The sequence below is a fragment of the Staurois parvus genome, unplaced genomic scaffold, assembly GCF_062004578.1.
Source record: "Staurois parvus isolate SC_StPar_1 unplaced genomic scaffold, SC_StPar_1.0 ptg000438l, whole genome shotgun sequence".
NCBI lineage: Eukaryota > Metazoa > Chordata > Amphibia > Anura > Ranidae > Staurois > Staurois parvus.
In genome coordinates, this window is record NW_028318234.1 from 5,983,477 (window position 1) to 6,010,412 (window position 26,936).

General features: G+C 42.4%; 1 protein-coding gene across 2 annotated transcripts in view; it reads right to left on the bottom strand.

The window, feature by feature from the left end:
* The window catches only part of EGFLAM (EGF like, fibronectin type III and laminin G domains), a 240,501-nt gene that overhangs the window by 127,730 nt on the left and 85,835 nt on the right, over window positions 1-26,936 (bottom strand). For both annotated transcript variants that reach the window (XM_089687830.1, XM_089687829.1), the window contains exon 2: window positions 13,240-13,349. In XM_089687830.1, the coding sequence (XP_089543956.1) occupies window positions 13,240-13,349 (110 nt within the window). The remainder of the gene's footprint in view (window positions 1-13,239; window positions 13,350-26,936) is intronic.

Sequence of the window (26,936 nt, forward strand, 5' to 3'; positions counted from 1 at the left end):
TTCATCAGTAGAAGTAATTGGTCTCTCACTTCCTCTAAATTCCAAGATCCATGGGCCACATACAATTAATCTTTATGGCTGCTTGTGCGGACAATTTATTAAGCTTGTCTCTCATTGGTCACCAATGGTCTCTCATTGGTCACCAATGGACATCAGTACTAATAGAGGGGTGAATCTCCCAAAAGGGGGACCCAAGTAGCAATAAAAACTTTACCAAGGTGTCACAATCATGCCCACAGGGAGGGGTGCGGTTCTCCATTTTGCCCCAACCTTATACATTTTGGTATTGCTCTTAAACTCATATGCCATCACCTGAGTGGGGGGAAGGTGTAGTATTGTGCATACAAGAGCCAGGCACAGGCTCACTGTATTGAGAAGGCTTCATGTATCGCCTCATTCCCCCTCCCTCAGGAATGCAAGCAGAGTATGATGCTGAGCCCTGCCTAACAATTCCTCTGCCAAATAAGGTAGCGAAGATACTAGTTGATGTTGTGTAGAAAAAGAAGCTGTTAGTTTTTGTGTGTAGTCAGAGAAGTAAGGACCGTCCTCGATATAACATCTATCGGACAGAAAGCAAAGGAGAATCTCGCGGCAACAACGAAACCCAGTGCAAGACCAGAAATCCCTTTTTTAGCTCATCAGACTTGCAACTGCTTAACCCCAGGCATTTATTTGTCAAGTACTTATTTATCTAAACTTTTTTCTGTTATCTGTTTGCTGTGCTGTTGTGCTCTGTATATATATATATATATATATATATATATTGGTTACATCTTCTTTCTGTAAATATTTTTACTGCACCCTTTTGACCTTTTGGTAATAAATCTTACTTTCTGAAAGTGTTGAACTGTTTCTATTGCTCTTGAATGTAACTTACGAGTCCCTGCAGCTGAAGAACGCTACTATGAGTATTTAACCCTCTGTATAACCGGTCTGTAGAGATAGCGGGATACTGACGGTTAACCAATCATCTTAGTGTATTGCTGAGTTTCCTCTTTCTCTGTATAAAAAGGAGGTGGTGGCAGTGTGAAGGGTTAATTGCGTAATTAACCTGACCTAGTAACAATCTCATTCAGGCTGCCAGTACGTTGATCGTGGTCCAATTAGCTGGAACATCGGTGTGCAGGGTGCAGCTGGGTGTGGCATAGTTACGCACGTGACAGCGCGGTTTTAGATTGGCTAGTCCTTCGGTCACGAGTTTGGTGAGAAGGTCTGGGGTCTGACGCCGCACTCGTGACACAAGGGTCTAATCCTCCCCTATTATATCTATAGATAAACTTTAAGTTATTATAAGTTATGTGAAATTCATGTCACTGGCTGTGAAATGTATCGGCTTGTGTTAACAGCCATGTTAGGCAAAAGCTGGAATTGAGATTACAGGATTTCTCTATGGGATTACTGGACAGGAAGTCAGCTAAGTGTCCAAAGTACTGCTACAGCAAATAGAACTAAAACATGTTGTAAGGTACTGCATATAACAGTGGTCCCTGAACTAAAGACCTGTGAGTTAGAAGAACCCCATGGGACTTTAAAGGCAGAGAGGTATAAAGCATACAACATGTTAAAAGACCAAATGTCAATGTTTATTTATAATAATAATAATAGCCACATGGCCAGTAAAAGTTGATAAAACTACAGCAACAAAATGTGATACACCAACTTGATTAACCAACAAATACCCATAAGGATTACAGATACACCAATGTAGATACATGTCTTTATTGGCAGTGGTGTATTCTTCCCATAACTCCCAACATGTTTTGGAACGAAGTTCCTTTCTCAGGGGAAAAAATTGGTATTGGTCACTTCGTGACATCATTGCTTACTACTTGTGAAATCTGTGAATAATCACAGAGGTCACATGGTACAAGACTATTCACAACAGCCTTGTACCATGTGACAAGCTGTGACCAATCACAGCTCTCACAGTATTTCTCAATGGCTGCAGGAATGCAGCCAGAGAGAAGGAGAAATTATTGCTTTAACAGCCTTTATGGGTGTAAAAGCAATCAATGTAAAAAAAAGAAAAGAAAATCTTCATCACCCCCCCACAAGTAGTACAGTGCCACTATGGTGACACTGTACTGTTAGGGTGACAGTATGTTAAAAAAAAAATAATATAAAAAAATAATAATATAAAAATATAAAATAAAAATGTAAAAAAATGTTTGAAAAATTATAATTTTTAGTTATGAACTAATTTTGTTTATTTATTTTTTTTACTAAAAAGATAGATGAATACATTTTGGCCAAGATTTAGGAAGAAAGATTATTTATTTGCAAAATTTTATAAGAAAAACACTTCTTTTAAAAATTTTTGGACATTTTCATTTATATAGCAAACAAACTAAAAATCCCAGTGGTGAATAAATACCACCAAAATAAAGTTTTATCTGTCTCAAAAAAATGCTAAAAAGTTCATATGTTGCATGACCACGCAATTGTCATTCAAAGTGTGATAGCACTGAAAGCTGAAAATTGGCCTGGACTGGAAGGGGGTGAAAGTGTCCGGACTTGAAGTGGTTAAAGTCCCATGGGGTTCTCCTAACTCACAAGTTTGTCTTTTTTTGTATCACTAATACGGACGTTGGCAGTTTTTACTTATTTAGCATTGTCAGGCTCACTCTCATCTTTCCTTCAATGAGAAGACACCCACATGCAGCTATTTTTTATTGCAAGCCACAGTGGGGGACCTGCTAATTGCAGAGTGGCAGTGGGTGCCGAGCAACATTACAGACATTATAAAGTAGAGTGACTGACTGACTAATATAGTCCCAGGCCAAGACATCTATATGAGAAGCAGCATGGGACATGCAGCCTAAAAGAAGTGTCATTGACACAAATGCTGGGGTATCATATTCATCCCACTGACACCAATGCTTGGGCAGTGAATTTATCCTACAGACACCAATGCTAGGGCACCATATTTATCACACTAAAACTGAGGCAATCTATTTATCCCACTGACACCTAGGGATTTTTTTCCCTCAGAGAATAGGAGTGGGAACTCAATCAAACCCAAAAAAGAGAGGAAGTTGCCTCTAAGTGCAGTACTGACAATTTATTTAGTAAACAATAGATAAGTTGTACTCACAAGATGGGTGGGACTCTACTTCATGATCCTATAGACAGAGTTTGCTGCTGGACGGCTGGATGTCCCACCTCGATATTATTACATCACACCATGAGGTTTTTTAACTATGTATCTTGTAAGTGCAACTTATCCATTGTTTACTAAATAAATTGTCAATACTGCACTTAGAGGCGCCTTCTTCTCTTTTTCATGTTACTGCATTAGAGCCTTGCTTCCACTCTAAGAATAGCTGCCTCAGTGTTACTGCTCCCATCCATCCATCCCTGATATTCATCTGGCACCTTTATCCTACAGCTACAGAGGTTGGGCTCTAACAAGCGTGCCCTATATAATATACATTTACTCAACCAAACCCCAATACTCCCCCATTCTGAAAGGGAAAAAGTGCACTGCATCAAAAGATGGGTGTGGCCAATTTTCACAATGGGACAGTCTTAAAGGGGCATTATTAAATACTAAGAGTGCACTATGTACAGGTTGCAGAGTTCAGGAGTAAGTTACATCCAGAGTGCAGGATTCAGGAGTGTGCTAAGTACAGGGTTCAGAAGTGTGCTGGATACAGAGTGTAGCATTCAGGAGAGTGCTACGTACAGTGTGCAGGTTCAGAAGTGTGTTACGTACAGAATGCAGTGTTCAGAAGTGCACTATGTATAAAGCTCAGAGTTCAACAGTGTGCTACTTACAGAATTCAGAGTTTTGGAATGCGCTACTTACAGAGGGCAAGGCTAAGAAATGTGCTATGTACAGAGAGCAGGGCTAAGGAATGTGCTATGTACAAAATGCAGAGTTCATGAGCGGGCTACATACAGAGTGCAGTGTTCAAGAGTGAGTTATGTACAGATTGCTGGATTCAGGAGAGTGCAGGGTTCAGGGTTAAGAAGTGTGCTGCATACAGAGAGTAGCATTCAGGAGAGTGCTACATACAGAGTGCAGGTTCAGCAGTGTGCTACGTGCTACGTACAGAATGCAGCGTTCAGGAGTGCGCTATATACAGAATGCAGTGTTCAGAAGTGCGCTGTGTATAGAGTGCAGAGTTCAGGAGTGTGCTACTTACAGAATTCAGAGTCCGGAAATGCGTTACTTACAGAGTGCAAGGCTAAGGAATGTGCTATGTACAGAGTACAGGGCTAAGGAATGTGATATGTACAGAGTGCAGGGTTCAGGAGTGTGCTATGTACAGAGTGCAGGGTACAGGAGTGTATATGTACAAAATGCAGAGTTCATGAGCGTGCTACATACAGAGTGCAGGTTTTAGGAGTGTGTTACAGAGAGAATGTAGTGTTTAAAAGTGCATTATGTACACAGTACCAAGATGAGGAGTCCACTATGTTCAGAGTACAGAGTTCAAGAGTGCACTACGTCCAGAGTGCAGAGCTTAGAAGTATCCTACTTACAAGGCTAAGGAACGTGCTATGTACAGAGTGCAGGGTTCAGGAGTTTTCTATGTGCAGAATGCAGGGTTCAGGAGTTTTCTATGTGCAGAATGCAGGGTTCAGGAGTGCATATTTCACTGGCAACGTTACAACCAAACATGATACCTTTTACCCCCAAATCGCCCCTCCCCCAGTACAGAACTCTTGCCCCAAATCCAGTACAGAGCTCTCCATAAGAGTACCAGAGAGGACTGCTGCTGCTGAAAAGCAGCTATAAAACTTACCTCAGTGCAGACTGTTGGTGCTGGCTTCAGGTGGAGCTGCTGCCACCAGGTTAGCATGGCTGTGTGCACCCCCCACCCCCTCCTCTGCTCTCATAAGCATGTGCACGGCAGGGAGGGCTCAGTGCAGCTGCTGGGAGAGCACTGTTGTCATTTGTAACCACAGGAACCATGCTTCTGTGTTTACAAGTGACAGTTGTGAACAGTGAGTGCAGAGCTAGTATCAGAAGTAGCAGGACTCCATTCCACCACGTTCCAGTCGAAAAAAAAAAAGCTGTGCTGAACCAGTGCTGGGACTACATTGTCCTCCCACTGATGCCAATGATGGATGTACCTAAGCTCCCACTAAAGATGTGGCATTTTTACTTCCACTGACACCAGGGAAGTTAATTATTGGGCAGCACAGTGGCTAAATGGTTAGCACGTCTGAATCCAAGCCATGGCACCACTTGTCTGGAGTTTGCATGTTCTCCCTGTGCCTGCGTGGGTTTCCTCCTACACTCTAAAAGACATGCTGGTAGGTTAATTGGATCCTGTCTAAATTGGCCCTAGTATGTGTATGTATGAATGTGAGTTAGGGACCTTAGATTGTACACCCCTTGAGGGTTAGGGACTGATGTGAACATGCAATATATATGTAATGCACTGCATAAACTGATGGTGCAATATAAGTACCTGAAATAAATACAATAAAATTTACTCCCACTGACACCAGGGAATATATTATACCCACTGAAGCCAGGGCATTTATTACTCCCGCTGATGGCTGGACATTTACTACTCCCACCGACCACTGATGTCTGGAATTTTATACTCCCACTGATGCCTGAACATTTATTATTCCTACTGACCAGTGACGCAGGGCCATATTTTATTTCAGTTGACCCAGGGGCAATTATTAATCCCACTGAATACTTACTCCCAGCGATGGAGAGGCATTATCAAATCTCATTGATGCCAGGGCAGTTATTACTTTCACTAACCACTGATAACATGATTTTTTTTACTCCCAGTGACCACTGATGCGGGGGGGGGGGAGTATTCCTACTGGACACAGTCTAGTCTCAAAACAGTCTGACACACAGTGAACTGTCTCTTTTTCTAAAAGTTTGAGGACCCCCTGGTTTAACACAATTTTACACTTACTTGCTAAAAGCTCATTTAGGCTTTATACACTCAAGTTCCTGGAAGAGCAATGTGTACGGCAAGCTTTTACACAACATTTATAAAGCTTTCAGCCAGCTTCCAGCAGCTCTCTTTAGAAATACTTGAAGCACTACTTGAAGCTTGTTGAAGGCCTGCTCGCAGTTTGTTTAAATTGATGATCGCCATTCCCATTAGGATCTTTGTTCAACGTTCACAAACTATAGCTAAGGGGTTTTTAAAGGCTTCCAGAAAGCTTTGTAAATGCATTTGTAAAAGCTTTCTCTGCACATGGGCAGAGGTCATTAATGCCTAAATGTCCAACCTCAATTTAGCATGCATCAGTTAACCTAAAACCCAACTGAACTCACTCTCAGTTTAAATCAGCTAAATACATGACTGAGGAACTGCAGAATATTGAGGCTAATACTTACCACCTAACCAATAAAACAAGCACCCCCTCAACCTTCCCACACCTGAATAACCACGCGACTCTCCTTTTGTTGTAAAACCGGCCATAGCAGCCCATTTATTTAACACTTCATACAGTACAATCAAATAATAACTGACAGTAATGATCCCAACCGGGTCCAAGGTCTTCGAAGGCACTGTTACTCACATCAATAACTCGGCTGTATCTGAAACCCAATGAAAAGGCCCCCAGCCGCTACAACACCGCCTCGGGGACAATACAACAGTTACATAGTCCCAGATACAACCAATGAACTTATCAACGCTCTATAGGTCCACAGCTTGGGGTTCATCAGGGCCCCTGATTGTGGGGATGGACTTGCAGCAGGCTGGGACCAGGTCGTGGCCCCCAGGTACACCCAGCTGAGGTGGAGGAGACCGATAGCGGGAGCAGGGTACAACGGGAGAAGACACAGGGAATCCAATGGGTAAGCCGAGGTCAGGACAGGCGGAAAACAAGCAAGGTCAGGAATGAAGCCAGGGTCGGTACACAGATAGACAATATAGGACACAGCGGAAACACAAGGGAGCTCCAACAACACAAAGTTGCTCAGGCAAAGTGGGACAGACTGAGCATGTCTTAACCACCTCCCGTCTGGCCCATGTATATAAACGGCCGAATGATGGTAGTGCAGGGTCGGGTGGCTGTTTATAAACGGCCTCCCCGCACCCTGCTTGTGAGTGCTCCCTGGCAGCACGCAGCACCGCGATCTAGTGCCTGCTGTGTCCTCCAGACACAGTGGAACACCGATCATCGGACGGGACCTCTGTGCGAGGTCCCGATCATGTGATCACTGATTGGCCAATCAGTGATCACATGCAGAGTAGTAAGCAAGATGTCACTTGTGACATCATTGCTTACTACTTGTGAAATCTGTGAATGATCACAGAGGTTACATGGTACAAGGCTATTCACAGCAGCCTTGTAACATGTGACAAGCTGTGACCAATCACAGCTCACACAGTAGTACTCAATGGCTGCAAGAATGCAGCTAGAGAGAAGGAGAAATGATTGCTTTTACAGCCTTTATGGGTGTAAAAGCAATCAGTGTAAAAAAAATAAAAAATCTTCATCACCCCCCACAAGTAGTACAGTGTCACCATGGTGACACTGTACTGCTAGGGTGACAGTATGTAAAAAAAACCCATAAATAATAAAATAAAAAAAATAAAAAAAATGTAAAAAAAAGTTTAATAATTATAATTTTTGGTTATAAACTAATTTGGGTTATTATTATTTTTTTACTAAAGAGAAAACGGTATACATTTTGGCCAAGATTTTTGATGAAATACTATTTATTTGCAAAATTGTATAAGAAAAACACTTTTTTAAAACGTTTTTGGACTTTTTCATTTACATAGCAAACAAAAATAAAAATCCCAGTGGTGAATAAATACCACCAAAATAAAGCTTTATCTGTCTCAAAAAAATGCTAAAAAATGCATATGGGTACAATGTTGCATGACCGCGCAATTGTCATTCAAAGTGTGATAGCGCTGAAAGCTGAAAATTGGCCTGGACTGGAAGGGGGTAAAAGTGTCCGGACTGGAAGTGGTTAAATAGACAAGCCAGCTAGGAGGCAGCCCAGGAAGTGATAGAAGGGAAGGACATAAAACCTAGAGGATAGCAGAGGACGCCCACAGGTGAGCAAAGGCAAACACACGTGAAGGAATCAAGAGCAGCAAGGAGGTAAGAACACACAAGAGGCTGCAAGCTAACTTGTGACAGAACTTCCATCTTACCAACGTAACCTTATAATTGGGAAGGGACACCCATACCTACGATGGGCGGCTGGTACTTTTTTCATAGGCTTTTTTGAGTTTGGGCAAGGACACAGGGGCCCCGTGATCCCCTATTGCCCGGGGGCCCCATGAGTTGTCAGTCCGCCCCTGGATGGGCCCAACCCATAATCCACCAAATTGTCACTCCAGCACCGCCTTCAAAGACCCAGTGACCCCTGCCAGCTGCCATGACAAAACAAAAACACCAGACAAACACCTCAGGACAGAAAACGCCCATCAAGAAAAGAAAACAAAATCAATGAACCCACACAAAACAAACAGGACAAACACAAAGGACAAAACCAATAACCAAAAACAAAACAAAAACAAACAAAACAGCATAAGGAGTCCAGGGAGGGAGGGTGGGAGAAACCTCACCCTCTGACTGACATCCAACAAGTCCCAAGCCCTCTCCTCATCCTGGCAAGACAACCCTCAAGCTGGAATACTCCAATCAGGTGAGTAACCACCCCTACCTCCTGAATATACTCCCACCCAAATCCAATCTCTGCCTCATCTGCAAGCCCCAGTCATGCTGGCCCTCCCCTTAGTTTTGCTCAGTTCAGCCCCTGACTTTCCAGGCGAATAAATACGGAAGGATTATGTCGCACATCAAGACACTAGAGTGTCAGGCCTCTGCAGACAGGCCACGGCTTCCCCACGGAGTCAGGGGCCTACTCTGCAACTTCTGGCAGGGGTCAGGCTTTTCTTCACAGGCTGTGGCTGCTTTAGAAGGAAAACAAAAATACTGGAATGTATTTAGCTGCTTTACATTGACGGTTAAGTTGGGCTCTAAGAAAAACTCTGACATTTGCAAACCTAAATCATTTTATATTTTCTTAACACCTTCCTGCCTGGCCTATAGCAGATTGACGGCCGGGTGGGACACTCGCCGTTGTGACTGGGCGTCATATGATCTCCTGTCAAAATGAGCCGCTCAAGCAGCGGCGCGCTCTGTCACCAGCTGTGTCCACGGGACACAGCCGATGACATATCACTGGCCTGTTGCCAGTGTCATGTGACCGCTGTGGCCAATCACAGCAGATCACATGTCAATTGTTATACAATGGATGGCTTACTGTCATGACATCCATTGTATACAATTGCGTTATTAGCTGTAATTGGTCAAAGCAGTCACATGGTACAGACAGGGCCATTCACAGCCCATCTGTATCATGTGATCAGCTTTGCCCAATCACAGCTAATCACAACAAAAGACTGAATGAATCAGTTTCATTCAGTAACAATGATTGCAAATATCAATGAAATATATTGGTATTAGCAATCATAATGGGTTAAAAAAAAAAGAAAAATCCTGATCACTTGCCCAGAGTAGTTTAATGTTGCTATGGTAACATTGTATTGCTTTGTTCACAGTGTGTAGAAAAAAAATAGTAAAAAAAAAAAAAAAAGAATGTAATAAAAAATAAAAAAATTTTGAAAAAAAAATACAAATTAAATTATTATTATTATTTTTATTATTTTCACCAAAGAAATATAGCAGAATACATTTTGACATAAATGTATGAAAAAATGTTATTTATCTGCAAAATTGTATAACAGAAATGAAGAAAAGTACAGGTTTTTTTTCAAAGGTTTTGGGTGTTTTTTGTTTTATTTAGCAAAAAATAAAAAACTCAGTGGTGATTAATTACCACCAGAAGAAAGCTCTATTTGTGTGAAAACAATTATAAAAATAGCATATGGGTACAGTGTTGCATGACCGCACAACTGTCATTCAAAGTGCGACAGTTCTGAAAGCTGAAAATTGGCCTGGGCAGGAAGGGGGTATTGCAGGCACTAGAATCGGATTGCAGGGGTGCTCATACACATCCGATTCAGGCAAATGCACTGGATTCTGTGACCTGCTTTTGGGGTGTCATTAACTTTTAATTGACACCCACAGCAGATCGCATGTGCAGAAAACAGTGCGTTTGCTATGCGGCGCAGGAAACGCAGCAATTCCTGTGCATTTCTTGCATCGCTTTGTAATGAACCAAGCCTAAAACATTTTTTAAAATAATGTATTATCATTTTTCAATGGATATTTAAGGCTTTTCACACAGGCTTCAGCTTGTTTAAAAGCAGTGTGTACAGCAAGCTTTGCAAAGAGCCACCAGCTGTGCAAAGTGTTGGCTGATGGCTTTCAAAGTGCTGATAAAGTGGTGAAAGCAACCCTTAGCTCATTTCGGGGGTTATTTAGGGCTTGTTAAAAGCTTCATGTACACGATGCTCTCATACAAGCTAAAACCCTTCTAAGCCTTTAAGTGAAAGAAGCAGAAGAGATTTAAGAGAATTCTGGAAGGAGGAAGAATAGCTTCCATCTCCATTCTATAGTTAGGTCCATATATATTTGGACACAGGCACTATTTTCATACTTTTGGCTCTGTATGCCACCAGAATTAATAAAAATGAAACAATCCAAATGAACTTGAAGTGCAGACTTTCAGCTTTAATTCAAGGGCTTGAACATAAATATCAAGTATAAATTTTAGGAACTGCAACCATTTTTATACACAGTCCCTCAAAGGGCTCAAATGTAATTGGACAAATATAAATAAAATGTTAATTTTAATATTTTGTTGAGAATCCTTTACTGGCAATGACTGCCTGAAGCCTGGAACCCATGCGCATTACCAAAGACTGGGTTTCCTCCTTTCTCATGCTTTGCCAGGCTCTAACTGCAGCTGTCTTCAGTCGATCTTTGTTTGTGGGTCTTTCTGCCTTTAGTTTTGCCTTCAGCAAGTGAATTGCATGCTCAATAGGGTTAGGATTAGGTGATTGACTCGGCCATTGCAGATTATTCCACTTCTTTTCCTTCAAAATCTCTTGGGTTGCTTTTGCAGTGTGTTTTGGATCATTGTCCATCTGTACTATAAAGCGCTATCCAATCAACTTTGCTGCATTTGGCTGTATCTGGGCTGACAGTATTTCTCTAAACACTGCAGAATTCATCCGGCTGCTTGTCTTCTGTCACATCATCAATAAACACCAATGACCCAGTGCCACTGGAAGCCATGCATGCCCATGCCATCACATATCGGCCCATGCATGCCCATGCCATCACATCATGGGCATATGATGAATGGGGTCTGCGGACCAATACAACCACAATTAATTTTTTTTAGTAATGCCCATGTTGAGGGTTAGGCCTCCTCCATGTTTTACAGATGACGTTGTGTGCTTTGGATTATGAGCTGTTCCAAGCCTTCTCCACACTTTTTTGTTCCCGTCATTCTGGTACAGATTAATCTTAGTTTCATCCATCCAAAGAATGCTTTTCCAGAACTGGTCTGGCTTTTTTAGATGTTTTTTGGCAAAGTCTAATCTGGCTTTTCTATTCTTCAGGCTTATGAATGGTTTGCACCTTGTGGTGAACCCTTTGTATTTGCTCTTGTGAAGTCTTCTCTTGATTGTAGACTTTGACAATGATATGCCCACCTCCTGGAGAGTGTCCTTCACTTGTCTGGATGTTGTGAATGGGTTTTTCTTTACCATAGAGAGGTTCCTGCAATCATCCTCCACTGTTGTCTTCCATGGATGTCCATGCCTTTTTATGTTGCTGAGCTCACCAGTGCTTTCTTCTTTCCTCAGAATGTACCAAACTGTTGATTTGGCCACTCCTAATGTTGCTGTCATCTCTCTGATGGATTTGTTTAATTTTTGAAGCCTTACAAAGGCCTGTTTTACTTGCATGGATAGCTCCTTTGAACGCATGATGTAGGTTCACAGCAATAGATTCCAAATGCAAATACCACACTTAGAATCAACTCCAGACCTTTTATCTGCTTGATTGATGAAGAAATAACAAAGGAGTAGCCCACACCTGGCCATGAAACAGCTTTTAATTCAGTTGTCCAATTACTTTTGGTCCATTGAAAAAGGGGGGTGGCTACTCTGAAGATCAGTAATTCCTAAACCCTTCCTCAAATTTGGATGTACATACCCACAAATTAAACCCGAGAGTGTGCACTTTCATACCATGTCCATTATATAATTATAGCTGGAATATGTTTTGGTAAATACCTGAAAAAAAAACTAAAATTGAGCCTGTGTCCAAATATACTGTATATGAACCTAACTGTATATGTCCTGGGCACCATAATGACTCTTTGGGCTGTTACAGCTTTAATTACACAATGGTATCTTATATATTTGTAGCACCCTCCTAGATATGTTGCTAGAATGGATAGGTAAATGTAGTTCTTTTGGCTCGTCTGTAATCATTGGAGCAATGTTGTAATTGCTTTGGGCTGTTCTGGATTTCACTGGTTGCAGGTTTGATTGTTTCCCCCTTTCTTGTGGAGGATTCTAGAATGTAGTGGGCTGGAAAGGCAAATCAGCAAACTGATTATTTATGTAGTATCAGTCAATCCCTGGGGGAGGGTGCCCAGTAGGAAACTGGGGAGTACATAGACTAGGGCCTGAGACAGCCCTGTTCTTGTCCAGCAGGAGAAGTTTCCAACGTGAAGGGCTATAGCCCTTCTGGGCAGCTCAGCTGAAATTCTGCATGCATTCAGTGAGGTCCACCTGAGCTAGAGCTGGGGGGCATCATTTTGAGAATCTTTGGAGCTAATCGAGGGATTCCACTGGGGATCTCATCTGGAGAGCTCGCTGGTGAATATCTGGCTGACATTGGAAAGATGCGTACAAGTATCCAGGGACCTAAGTCTGGGATCCTAGTGATTGTTTGCTCTTTCCCTTGCACACAAGCGCCAGTAGTTGCTTGGACTAGGACAATTCTTACACAGTCTTAATGCTGGCTATTCTTTTCACTCCTGCTGTAAAGGCTGTTCTAAGAAGCATAGAAATAGTGAAGAGTGCCCTCTTGTTACTGCACTGTGTTGCTGGAGTATCCCATAGCTCCCTGCACCCCACCCAAGTGTATTTAGCAATAAAATTACAAAAAGCCAACCCCCTAGACCGATCTAGCCGAACTGAGTGAACGTGGTAATCAGTGGCTCCTGCAGGGGTGAGTGCTATATATTGATTACATTTTTTCACACAGCTTATCTAAAAAAAAAAAAGTTTTCTTCAGCAAGTGTGTGATCCTTCCTGTTATTCAGAATACGCCATTACTTATTGGATTACTTACAGTATAGCCATTGATGGTGCTTGCATGTTGTCGAGGCATTCTCCATTGTACACTGAATGCTGTGCAGTTTATGGCTTCAAGATTGATGTCCAGTGGGGGCCCCAGTCGTTCTGTTAATTAGTAAAAGGTATTAGGAATTAGACATTATTGCAATATTCTTAACATGTTTTAATTTCTCTTCTATTCACTTCAAAACACATTTATACAAGCACATGAGACTATGGCGTTGCCCAAGAAACATTCATGAGTAATAAAATGTATAGCATTTATTACATTGTTTTAAAACAGCACAGTGGCAAAATGGTTAGCACTTCCACCTGGACTAGGGTCATTGGTTCGAATCCCAACCACGGCACCACCTGTCTGGAGTTTGCATGTTCTCCCTGTGCCTGTGTGGGTTTCCTCCAGGTACTCCAGTTTCCTCCCACACTCCAAAGACATGCTGGTAGGTTAATTGGATCCTGTCTAAATTGTCCCTAGTATGTGTATGTATGAATGTGAGTTAGGGACCTTAGATTGTACACCCCTTGAGGGTTAGGGACTGATGTGATGTACAATATATGTATGTAATGCGCTGCGTAAAACTGACAGCACTATATATAAGCACCTGAAATAAATAAATAAATTGATTAAAAAAACATATTTATGTTACAATACATTAAAAAGTAAGTAATCACAGGCCTTAGAACACAAATAACATAACATCAAATTATTCTTTCCATCTAACCGCCCCTTAAATATGGGTTACTCTCAGTCCTGTATTTACAGATCAATATATCCTTCTGGTAGGGATCAGAATGTCTCTACACATTTCGTGACAACCATAATTTCCTCAGGAGAATACAGAAGACATTTTAGGTATGCTATAACATAATATACTTACCCACTCTGTGCAATTGTATTCCACAGAGCAGCCCTGAACTCCTTCTTATGGGGTCCTCGCTGGTGCTTTCGGTTCCTCCTCTTCTGTGTTTGCGACGATAGTAAACCACTTTCTATGGGGGCTGGCGCACAGGCTCGCTCCTGAGCTGGGCTGTGTGTGTCCACAGACACACACAGCATGGCTTGGCCCCGCTCCTCGCTCACAGGATTTGATTGACAGCAGCAGGAGCCTGTGAGAGCTGCTACAGCACAGCATTGAATCGAGTGAGGATGCAGGGAAGTATTTAGGAGGGTGAGAGAGCGATACTACAACTGGGATATTTTTTACCCTAATGAAGGGAATGTCTAGCCTTTAGAACAACTTTAAATCCAAAAAATATTTTTGTGTGGCAATTTGATATACGAAATCTACAGCATTGCCAGGTGCAAGTCCTGAGCAGGGGAGCCAAAAGACTACAAGGAGGAGCAACTGACCAGTCTCAGTGGTACCAATAAGCTGTGTTCTTCCTTATCTCTTCACAAAGGAATCATTTCAACTTAGTGTTCATACAAACAGGAACATAAGGATCAGACCTGGAATAATAACTATTCACTGTCTTATCCTATATCAGTATACAGTTGTGCTTAAATGTTTGCATAACCTGGCAGCAATCATGACATTTTGGCATTGATATTGAAAATGACTAATCATTCCAAAAATTGTCAAGAAAAATAAACCTCAGAAGAAATACAGGCTTCTCTGTAAAAAGACGGTGTGGTTGTTTTTATAGAGCACAATATGCCGATATTTGAACAAAAATGAGCTGCATGGTTGCGTTTACAAAGATACCTTTCCTGCACCAATGCGCGGGGACAATATGTGCTGCAACACCTTGACATGCCTCACCGGGCTTTTTTGTGACACTGGTGCAGTAAAGGCTTCATTCTGACAACTTGGCCATACAGCTAAATTTTGTTCAAGTATCGGTGTATTATGCTCCTTAAAAACAACCACATTATCTTTTTCCAGAGAAGCCTGTATGAGGTTACCTGTGGGTTTTTCTTTGTATCCTGAACAATTCTTCTGGCAGTTGTGGTTGCAGTCTTTTCTTGGGTCTACCTGACCTTGGCTTGATATCAAGAGATTCTCAAATTTCTACTTCCTAATAACTGATTGAACAGTACAGACTGGCATTATCAAGGCTTTGGATATTTTTTAATATCCTTTTCTATCTTTATAAAATTTAATTACCTTGTTACGCAGGTCTTTTGACAGTTCTTTTCTGCTCCCATGACTCAGTATCTAGCCTGCTCAGTGCATCCACATGAGAGCTGACTTACCTGTCACATGCAGTGCTTCAGCTCTGCACTGTCATCAATCCAGCAGGTCCCAGTGACTTCCATCTTTGCATCTTCCTTCTGGGATTGTGCTCTCCTGCAGCTTGAATTGGCCGGATCGTGATGGCATCCAACATGGGAGTCACTTCACACAGAATGTCTGTAAATTTGGTTTGAGCTGTGCATGCGCAGCTCAGACTACATTACCGTTGACAGGCTGGGACAGGAATTTATAACAGAAGAGACCACTAGGGTCTTCTCTTATCTCCTCTTAAATCTGCTTCCCATTGCAGAGATTTCCCTCTAGGTACTGCTCCATAGCCAAACAGGACGTGAGAGAAAATCACTGAAAATTAAGGGAATTCTTCTGGACCCCAAGATCACCAGAACTAGTGTCCCTATTGGAAGATTTCCCCTCTATTACTTTTCCGGGGACAACCCAAAATTAGGGATTTTCTTTTACTTTCACATTCAATGATAATAGTATACATGACAAATCGAGAGAGTATATCTCCTTAACGGAGATAAGATAATAATAATAAATCCTGAAAGGGGTTCTAATCCCTCTACACTCTATCCAAAACTAAAAAAAAAAACAGTCTTGCCTTTAGTTATACTTTAAATGCCATTGAAAGAAAATGATATAAAACTCATTTTGGGTACAGTGTTGTATGATGGAGTCATTGTCACTCAAACAGCACTCTAACCTGATAAATGGCCTGGTAATGAAGGGATATTACAGGCTGGTACTCAGGTGGTAAATGGTTATCCATTACTTCAGATTATGGGCTCTTGTGACTCAGCTGACCAGGGACACTGCATTATAGGCTGTTTTTTTTTCTCTCTAACACTATATTGCTAAAAGTATTGGGACACCTGCCTCTGAACTTTAATGGCATCCCAGTCTTAGTCCGTATGGTTCAACATTGAGTTGGCCCACCCTTTGCAGCTATAACAGCTTCAACTCTTCTGGGAAGGCTGTCCACAAGGTTTAGGAGTGTGTCTATGGGAATGTTTGACCATTCTTCCAGAAGTGCATTTGTGAGAGCAGGCACTGATGTCAGACAAATAGGCCTGGCTCGCAGTCTCCACTCTAATTCATCCCAAAGGTGTTCTATTGGGTTGAGGTCAGGACTCTGTGCAGGCCAGTCAAGTTCCTCCACCCCAAACTCACTCATCCATGTCTTTATTGACCTTGCTTTGTGCACTGGTGCGCAGTCATGTTGGAACAGTTAGGGGCCATCCCCAAACTGTTCCAACAAAGTTAAGAGCATGTAATTGTCCAAAATGTCTTGGTATGCTGATGCCTTAAGAGTTCCCTTCACTGGAACTAAGGGGCCAAGCCCAACCTCTGAAAAACAACCCCACACCAAAATCCCCCCTCCACCAAACTTTACACACGGCACAAAGCAATCAGGCAAATACCTTTCTGGCAACCATCAAACCCAAACACATCCATTGGATTGCCAGACAGAAACATGATTCATCACTCCAGTGAACACATATCCACTGCTCTAGGGTTCAGTGGCAGCCTGCTTTACACCACTGCATCTGACGCTTTGCATTGCACTTGGTGATGTAAAGCTTGGATGCAGCTGCTCGGCCACGGAAACCCATTCCATGAAGCTCTCTATGCACTGTTGTTGTGCTAATCTGAAGGCCACAAAAATTGGAGGTCTTTAGCTACTGACTCTGCAGACAGTTGGCCTCTACTGCGCACTGTGTGCTTCAGCATGCGCTGACCCCGCTCTGTCATTTTACATGACCTACCACTTCGTGGCTGAGTTGCTGTTGTTCCCAGTTGCTTCCACGTTGTTATAATACCACTAACAGTTGACCGTGGAATATTTAGAAGCCAGGAAATTTCACGGATGGACTTAGTGCACAGTTGGCAACCTATCACGGTACCACGCTTGAATTCACTGAGCTCCTGAGAGCGACCCATTCTTTAACAAATATTTGTAGAAGCAGTCTGCATGCCTAGGTGCTTGATTTTATACACCTGTGGCCATGGAGGTGATTGGAACACCTGAATCTAATGAATTGGAGGGGTGTCCCAATACTTTTGGTAATATAGTGTAGATAGAAAGAAAGAAAACTATTGTGTTAGACAGTGAACATACACCTCCAGTATGAATGAAACAAGATGCTTACTACTTTACACCATTGAGCATAGTTGGTTCATCATGAAGAATGCCTCCTGTGTCCACTTTACCATAAAAGTGAGCAGTGTCCAGAGGCAGACCCATCACTCATCCAACCATCTTCTAGTATAAAAGGGCCCTTCAAACAGTCTGTACATACCCTAAGCAGCAGTGCAAGAAAGGCTTACAAAAATGGTTGGGATTCCTCCAAGTTACTACAAAACACAAGGGATCTAAGTGTTCTTTCATTAAATGTTCTTTTAAAATTTTGCTGTAGTCAAAGCTGGATTTTAAATGAAAACTTGCTATGTTCTCTACCAATGTTCACACACTATTTTGGAAACTTTCTCTTAAGATGAGGCAGATGTGTTCAGAGAGGCAGAATGAAGGGATCTGCAGTTTTATGTTCTGTCATGTATTGTTAGCATCTGTTCAGATAGGTGGACACTGATCTAAAGGAAAAAAATGCTTTCAAATCTGCCATACATTCTGCAGAACTTGAAGAACTCGCGAGCACTCAAAGCGGAAGTGCGCCTCAGTTATCAAAGTGTCCAAAGCAAAAATGTCTGTCTTGTTCAAAGAAAAGCAGTCCGATTAAAATCAGCATTGAAAAATGATAGTTTTAAAATGTTACTAAACCCAGGACCGTGCATTCACTATATCTGGTCTCCCAGAACCCTGCATTCACTATAACTGGTCTCCCACAGTACACACAACATGGAAATGCAATTATTTTAGTAAATATAAACTGCTAAATACATTTTCTCATCTGCAGTATACAGTGGGGAAAAAATGATTTGATCCCCTGCAGATTTTGTAAGTTTGCCCATTTACAAAGAAATGAAGGGTCTATAATTTTTATCATAGGTGTATTTTATATGATAGATAAAGAATATCAACCAAAAATCCAGAAAAAACACAATACAAATGTTATAAATTGAATTGCTGATCAGTGAGTAAAATAAGTATTTGATCCCCAAGCAAAATATGACTTAGTCCTTGGTGGAGAAACCCCTGCACAGAGGTAAGATGCTCTTGTAGTTGGATACCAGGTTTGCACTCTCAGGAGGGATTTTGGTCCACTCTTCTTTACAGATCTTCTCTAAATTCTTAAGGTTTCTTAGCTGTCGCTTGGCAACTCGAAGGTTCAGCTCCCTCCATAAATATTCTATAGGATTAGGTCTGGAGACTGGCTAGGTGCTTCTTCTTCAGCCACTCTTTGCTGTAGTGGTATGTTTTGGGTCATTGTCATGCAGGATAACCCATCCATGACCCATTTTCAGTGTTCTGGATGAGGGAAGAAGGTTCTCATCCAAGATACTACAATACATGGTCCCGTCCATTGGCCCCTCAATGTGGCAAAGTCAGTCTGTATCTTTAGCAGAGAAACAGCCCCAAAGCATAATGTTTCCACCTCCGTGCTTGACTGTAGGGATGGTGTTCTTAGGGTCATAGTCAGCATTTTTCTTCCTCCAAACACGGTGAGTCAAGTTAATGCCAAAGAACTCAATTTTGGTCTCATTTGACAACAGCACTTTCTCACAATCCTTCTCTAAATCATTTAGATGTGCATTGGCAAACTTCAGACGGGCCTGTACACGTGCCTTCTTGGGGGGGGGGGGTTCTTTCACTTCTCCCCATCTTCATTCATGGACCGATTATCATTGCTCAATCTGCTTTCTTTCTGTTCTATTTTCTCCACAGCTCATCTCCGCAACCTTGCCTGCCCATCGGCTTGTGTAGTGCCACCATCATGTGTTTCCATGACACCGGCGACCTGCCTTTGCCTCGTCCTGCCCGGCACCATCGTCATGGGTTTCCATGATAACAGCGGCCGGTGCAGGAATGACTTTGAGCGCATGCGCGAGTAGTAAACGCGCATGGCACATGCGCAGGTGACATGCTTCTCCATGACACTGTCGGCCACTGCACCAATAGGACCACTGTAGGCATGTCCTCATTGCAGCTCACTTGACAATAGCAGACATACCCCCACATCTCTCGGCAACAACTTTTAGCATCTGTCAGGAACACATATGCTGCCGATCACTGTTTCCATAACCCAGCTCTGCTTTCAGCTGACACTTTATTACAATCCGGGGAGTACTATGATATACGTGACCACAAGGTTTATATCCTCAGGAATGCAGTTTATGCACATCTGATTATTTTTTTTATGATTTATTTCTTTTCGCAGTTTGTTATTTCTGTTCACGTTGATTTGAATGCATTTTTGGAGGGAACATGACATCATGGGGCGGGGCCAGGCTCATTTTATTTCACACTGATTAGTGGATGGTTTTCCAGTTTCTGTCACAATTTGTCAAATGCCTGATGAAGGGGTCCTGCGAGACTCCGATATGTTGCCTTGCTGTCACTGGGATCGTTCATTAAAACATTTTTGGGCCTACATTGGTGATCCTCGGTGTGCTGATGACATTGGGCCTTGCTGATTCTGTTCGGTTCAAGCCGACAGTCGCTGCAGCACCCACTTATACACACGGCCATTTTTAACGCATGAACATGTGCATTTGGATTGTACACTTGCATTCTTGATGAGGGGGACCTTGTGGGTGCGTCAGGATTTCAATCCATGGCGGCGTATTGTGTTACCAATGGTTTGTTTGGTGACTGCGGGCCCAACTGCCTTGAGATCATTCACAAGCTCCTCCCATGTAGTTCTGGACTGATCCTTCATTTTTCTCATGATCATACTTACCCCATGAGGTGAAATCTTGCATGGAGCTCCAGACTGAGGACGATTGATGGCATTTTGTATTTCTTCCATTTGTGAATAAATCAATCTAACAGTTATCTCCTTCTCACCAAGCTCCTTGCTGATGGTCTTGTAGCCCATTCCATCTTTGTGCAGGTCTACAATCTTGTCCCTGATGTCCTTTGACAGCTCATTGGTCTTGCCCATGGTGGTGAGGAAGAAAGATTCTTCAATTTGTGAATAAATCAATCTAACAGTTGTCTCCTTCTCACCAAGCTCCTTGCTGATGGTCTTGTAGCCCATTTCATCCTTGTGCAGGTCTACAATCTTGTCCCTGACATCCTTTGACAGCTCTTTAGTCTTGCCCATGGTGGTGAGGAAGAAAGATTCTGTGGACAGGTGTCTTTTATACACATACAGTTGTGACCAAAATTATTCAACCCCCAATGCTGTAAAGGGGTTTAGGGACTATAGTGTACATTTGGAATTGTATTCAGAATCAAATCCTACAAGGACGTTGTAACTACCCAAATGCAACTAAAATGACATCAATTGTTTATGTAATACAGTAGTAAATGGTTCTTATGTGGTTTCTTCATTGCCACAATTATTCAACCCCTTAAAGACTACCACTCTGAAGAACAGAGGTTCATACAGGTGCTTTCCATCAGGTATTGAAAACACCTGTGGATGTCACCGAGCAGCAATCAAGCATAATAAGCACCAATTAGGCAGCTTTAAAATGACTGTGATACTCAGCTCCTTCTAGACATTTACTGGTGTGGTTACAAACATGGTGAAGGCAAGAGAATGGTCCAGGAAGACAAGAGAAGAGGTGATTTCTCTTCACAGGAAGGGCAATGGCTATAAGAAGATTGCAAAGATGTTAAACATACCAAGAGACACCTTAGGAAGCATCATTCGCAAATTCAAGGCAAAGGGCACTGTTGAAACGCTACCTGGTCGTGGCAGAAAGAAGATGCTGACTTCGACTGCTGTGCGCTACCTGAAGCGTAGAGTGGAGAGAAGTCCCCGTGTGACTGCTGAGGAACTGAGAAAAGATTTGTCAGATGTGGGTACAGAAGTTTCAGCCCAGACAATAAGACGCACACTGCGTAATGAAGGCCTCCGTGCCAGAACTCCCAGGCGTACCCCCTTGCTGTCTCCAAAGAATAAGAAGAGTCGACTGCAGTATGCCAAAAGCCATGTGGACAAACCACAAAAGTTGTGGGATAGTGTTCTGTGGACTGATGAAACAAAATTAGAACTGTTTGGGCCCATGGATCAACGCTATGTTTGGAGGAGGAAGAACAAGGCCTATGATGAAAAGAACACCTTGCCTACTGTGAAGCATGGTGGAGGGTCAATCATGCTTTGGGGCTGTTTTGCTTCTGCAGGTACAGGGAAGCTTCAGCGTGTGCAAGGTACCATGAATTCTCTTCAGTACCAGGAGATATTGGATGGAAACGTGATGCAGTCCGTCACACACCTGAGGCTTGGGAGACGTTGGACCTTTCAACAGGACAATGATCCCAAGCATACCTCCAAGTCCACTAGAGCATGGTTGCAGAGGAAAGGCTGGAACATTTTGGAGTGGCCATCGCAGTCACCAGACTTAAATCCGATTGAGAACCTCTGGTGGGACTTAAAGAAAGCAGTTGCAGTGCGCAAGCCTAAGAATGTGACTGAACTGGAGGCCTTTGCCCATGAAGAATGGGCGAAGATACCCGTAGATCGCTGCAAGACACTTGTGTCAAGCTATGCTTCACGTTTAAAAGCTGTTATAACTGTAAAAGGATGCTGTACTAAGTACTAAGATTGAATGTCACTTGGGGGTTGAATAAAACTGATAATGCTGTGAGCACAGAAAAGACATTTGTGGTTATTTCATTATAACTGTTATGTTATATTTGTCTGACCTACAAGTGCCTCTTTAATGTAAATGTAAGCAAGATGACTGAATGATCAAAAGCAATGTCAAACTGGCCAAAACACTCAATTTCAGTGGGGGTTGAATAATTTTGGTCACAACTGTAACAAGTTGTCATTAGGAGCACCTTCTTAACCTCTTGCCGTCCGCCTGCTGTTTATAAACGGCAGGGCGGTGGCAGTCCAGGGTCGGGTTGCCGTCCATAAATGGCACCCGCCTTTTCTAGCTGTGCGCGCTCCCTGGGAGCGCGCACCACCGCGATCTGGTGCCCGCTGTGTCCTCCGGACACAGTGAAACACCGATCATCGGACGGGACCTCTGTACGAGGTCCCGATCATGTGATCACTGATTGGCGAATCAGTGATCACATGCAAAGTAGTAAGCAAGATGTCACTTGTGACATCATTGCTTACTATGTGTGAAATCTGTGAATGATCACAGAGGTCACATGGTACAAGGCTATTCACAACAGCCTTGTACCATGTGACAAGCTGTGACCACTCACAGCTCACTCAGTAATTCTCAATGACTGCAAGAATGCAGAGAGAGAGAAAGAGAAATGATTGCTTTTACATCCTATATAAGTGTAAAAGCAATCAGTGTAAAAAAAAAAAAATCTTCATCACCCTCCACAAGTAGTACAGTGTCACCATGGTGACAGTGTACTGCTAGGGTGACAGTATGTAAAAAAAGAAAAAAAAAAGAAAATAATAATATAAAAAAATAAAATAAAATGTAAAAAAAAATGTTTAAAAATTATAATTTTTGGTTATAAACTAATTTGGATTTTTTTTTTTGCTAAAAAAATAACGGAATAAATGTTGGCCAAGATTTATAATGAAATATTATTTATTTGCAAAATTTTATTTAAAAAACACTTTTTTTCAAAATTTTTGAACTTTTTCATTTACATAGTAAAAAAAATAAAAATCCCAGCGGTGAACAAATACCACCAAAATAAAGCTTTATCTGTCTCAAAAAAATGGTAAAAAATTCATATGGGTACAGTATTGCATGACCGCGCAATTGTCATTCAAAGTGTGATAGCGCTGAAAGCTAAAAATTGCCCTGGACAGGAAGGGGTAAAAGTGTCCGGACAGGAAGTGGTTAAACTGACAGGAATAATGTACCACATGAGCACATAACCAGTCTGTTGGAGCCAGAATTATTGTTGGTTGGTGGGGATCAAATACCTATTTTACTAACTGAACTGAAACTTAATTTATAACATTTGTATCGTGTGTTTTTTCTGGAATTTTGGTTGATATTCTGTCTGTCATTTCAAATACACCTATGATAAATATTCTAGACCCTTAATTTCTTTGTAATGGGAAAACTTACAAAATCTGCAAGGGATCAAATAATTATTTCCCCACTGTCTTGTGATTTCTATCAATGTCCAGCAGAGCACTACTTAAAGCTTATAGAAGGAGTTTTTTTCGTTCTCCTCTCACTGTCCTATGAGGCTGCATAACCCCTGACCCTCTGTCTGGACAGTGCTGATTGGCCCTTTGCTGATCACATGCACTCTCCCAAAGAAAAAAAATATGCACATTAAACTGAGCATGTGCAGAATGACTCCTAGAGCTCTGTACTATCAGCAGATGGATTGGGTACTGTGGAAGAAGGGAAGGATCAGAGAAGACAAACAGCCTTTTTACACAATGCAGAGGATTAACCCCTTAGGTGCCACAGTGAGTATAACAAGCATGCTTTACTTCATATACAGATTGATTTTACTGTTGTGGGTTTATAACACTTTAAGTCTGCATCGGATGGATTACTGGATGGAATACAGGCAGTTTTTATTTCAAATACTTAAAAGAATTAAAACAAAGTTTATTTTTACACAAATTGCATTTAAAATGCATGCATGCCTGCTTGCAAAACTAAAGGCTGTATTTATAAAATATTCATGCATTAGTGCAAACTCAACTGAATTTCATTCTGTGTTGAATAGAGTAACTCCTGTATCATCAGCTCCATCCAGTGGTCAGATGTCTGTATATTTTCTCATTGAGGTATCTTAGAAAACTATATCATTTTGGCTACTAGATGGACCGGAGGATACAGGAATTAGTGGCCAAAAATCATTTTTTTTCTCTGAGGTATTTCATAACAAATACTGCACTATGGCCACTAGACTGCTCTTCTGGTCATATAAGATAGTTATACATCACAGAATACGGCACGTTTTGTTGGAGCGGAGCAGACATGCATCATATTTGTTTAGTAAACTTTATACATAGACCCCTAAGTGTCCGTTCAGATGAGCATTCCATTCACATCTGCCAGTCAGTTTTTCAGGAGGATGTGAATGCTCAATGCAGGCCTGGTCTGGCACAAAAATAGGCCTGGGCATTTTGGACTGAGCAGCCCAAAGCCCCGGCGACCCTTTCCTCACAGGAGCGACCTTTGCAACCCTGGTAGTTCCACCACTAGTGTCAGTAGGTTTTTATCTCATTTTTTTACAATTTTATATTTTATTATTTTTCTACAAAAAAAAGAAAGGAGGGGAAGAAAGACAGCCCAGCATGCAGCCCTGGCCCACCAGGCAAATGCCCGGTGTGCCCTATGGCCATTCCGGGCCTGGCTCAATGTAAGGCTACGTTCACACTAGCCTTGTGTGCAGGCGGCAGAGAGGCGTTTGGGAAGCATTTTTACCGCTTCCCAAACGCCTCTGCCAATTCTGCACATTACAGCACATGGTGCTGTTCTAACAGGAGCGTTTGCGTCGCGTTGCGTCGCGGCAAAACTGACGCCTCTGGTCGAGTCAGGAGGCTTTGAAGCCTCCTATTCTCGTCTATGGTGCCGCTCCGCAAACGCCCGGCCGGCGTTTGCGGTGCGGTTGCGACGCGGTTGCGGGGTGTTTGCGGAGCGGTAACACCACTCAAATGCATTATAGGCGTTTGTGGGGCGTTATTAACGCTCGGCAAACGCCTAGCAACCGCCGCTAAACCGCGCATGCGGCGTTTGCGGAGCGTTTGCCGAGCGTTAAAAACGCTCTGCAAACACCGGACCAACGCTTGCCAAACGCTATAGGGGCGTTTGGCAAGCGTTGGCAAAACAGCCAAGTGTGAACGAGCCCTTAGTCTGTGGATAGACGGAATTAGGTAGGTATGGGTAGGCATCCGTTTACTTCTGATTACCTTCAAGTCTGTCTAGCTTCACCAAAAAGTGTCCTTTTCCATTCCTTTTTTTTTTTTTCAAACCAAAATGTGACATAATAACCCCACAACAGTAAAATCAGTCTGTATATGCGGTAAAGCATGCTTGTTATACTCACTGTGGAACCTAAGGGGTTAATCCTCTGCATTGTGTAAAAAGGCTGTTTGATCCTGACTTCTACTGTCCCCAATCCATCTGCTGATAGAATAGCCTTGGGTACAAACTGCACATGCTGAGTTTGGTGTTTATTGCTAGAGTTTATTTTTCTTGGGAGAATGCATGTCATCAGTACAGGACCAATCAGCACTGTCCAGACAGAGGGTCAGGGGTTATGCAGCCTCATAGGACAGTGAGAGGCAGCCTCGCGCACAGGAATCACATTGCTGTGGCACAAGGGCTGTAAATGTTTGCTGAGGTGCGCAGCTCAGTGTACATGACAACAGGAGGATGCATTTATAACAGAAGAGACCAATAGGGTCTCTTCTGTCAGATATACCCTGGATGTCAGCAACGTTTTGGAAATTGACTTTACTTCCACTTTAATGCGCATTGGTTTACATCCACCTGCCCATAGACTTAACATTAGTCTGTTACAAGAAGAAAGAACAACTGAATGGACATTGATGTCACAAAAATGACACCCATTTCTTTCTGCTCTGAATCAGTAGGGGATCTGTTCATGAATGCCACTTGTCTGAAAGGACCCAAAAGCAGCCCATAGACTATGCAATTTTCTTTCCTTCCACCATGGGTAGAAGGAAAGGAAATGTCTCAACTCCCCCATCAGCACAGTCAGTGTTGACAGGGAAAAGCCCTTCCACCTTGCTATTGTGTTGTTCTGGCACACTGAAAGAACACAATGATCACTGCTGGTGGTTACGATTGCATGGTGCAGTGATTGCATAAATAAATGCGACAGACTGCCCATAGATGGACTGAATCTCGTTTGGTCCCTGCTGAACCAGCCAAGATTCAATCAACTTATGATCGGCAACAAACAGGTGTCACACACTTCCCAACTTCCAGAGATGTGAAAGAGGGACATCTTTTAGCACAAAGCATGTAGGCCAAGGACTCAACCCTGCCACATCCCCAAATACACACAATCATCAAGAACTGGTTGAACTAATGAATACTTTTTTCCTTTATCGACTTTTCAAAATAAAAATAAAAAAATCAGTAATTTAGTGGATAGATGAAAGAGGTATGTAGTATCACAGCACTAAATGGTTAGCACATCCGCCTGGCAGTACTAGGGTCGCTGGTTCAAATCCCAACCATTGCACCACCTGCCTGGAGTTTCCATGTTCTCCCTGTGCCTGCATGGGTTTCGTCTGGGTACCCCGGTTTCCTCCCACACTCCAAAGACATGATGGTAGGTAATTGGCTCCTGTCTAAATTGTCCCTAGTATGTGTATGTATGAATGTGAGTTAGGGACCTTAGATTGTATGCCCCTTGAGGGTTAGGGACTGATGTGAATGTACAATATAATATATATGGAAAGCACTGCATAAATTGATGATGCTATATAAGTACCTG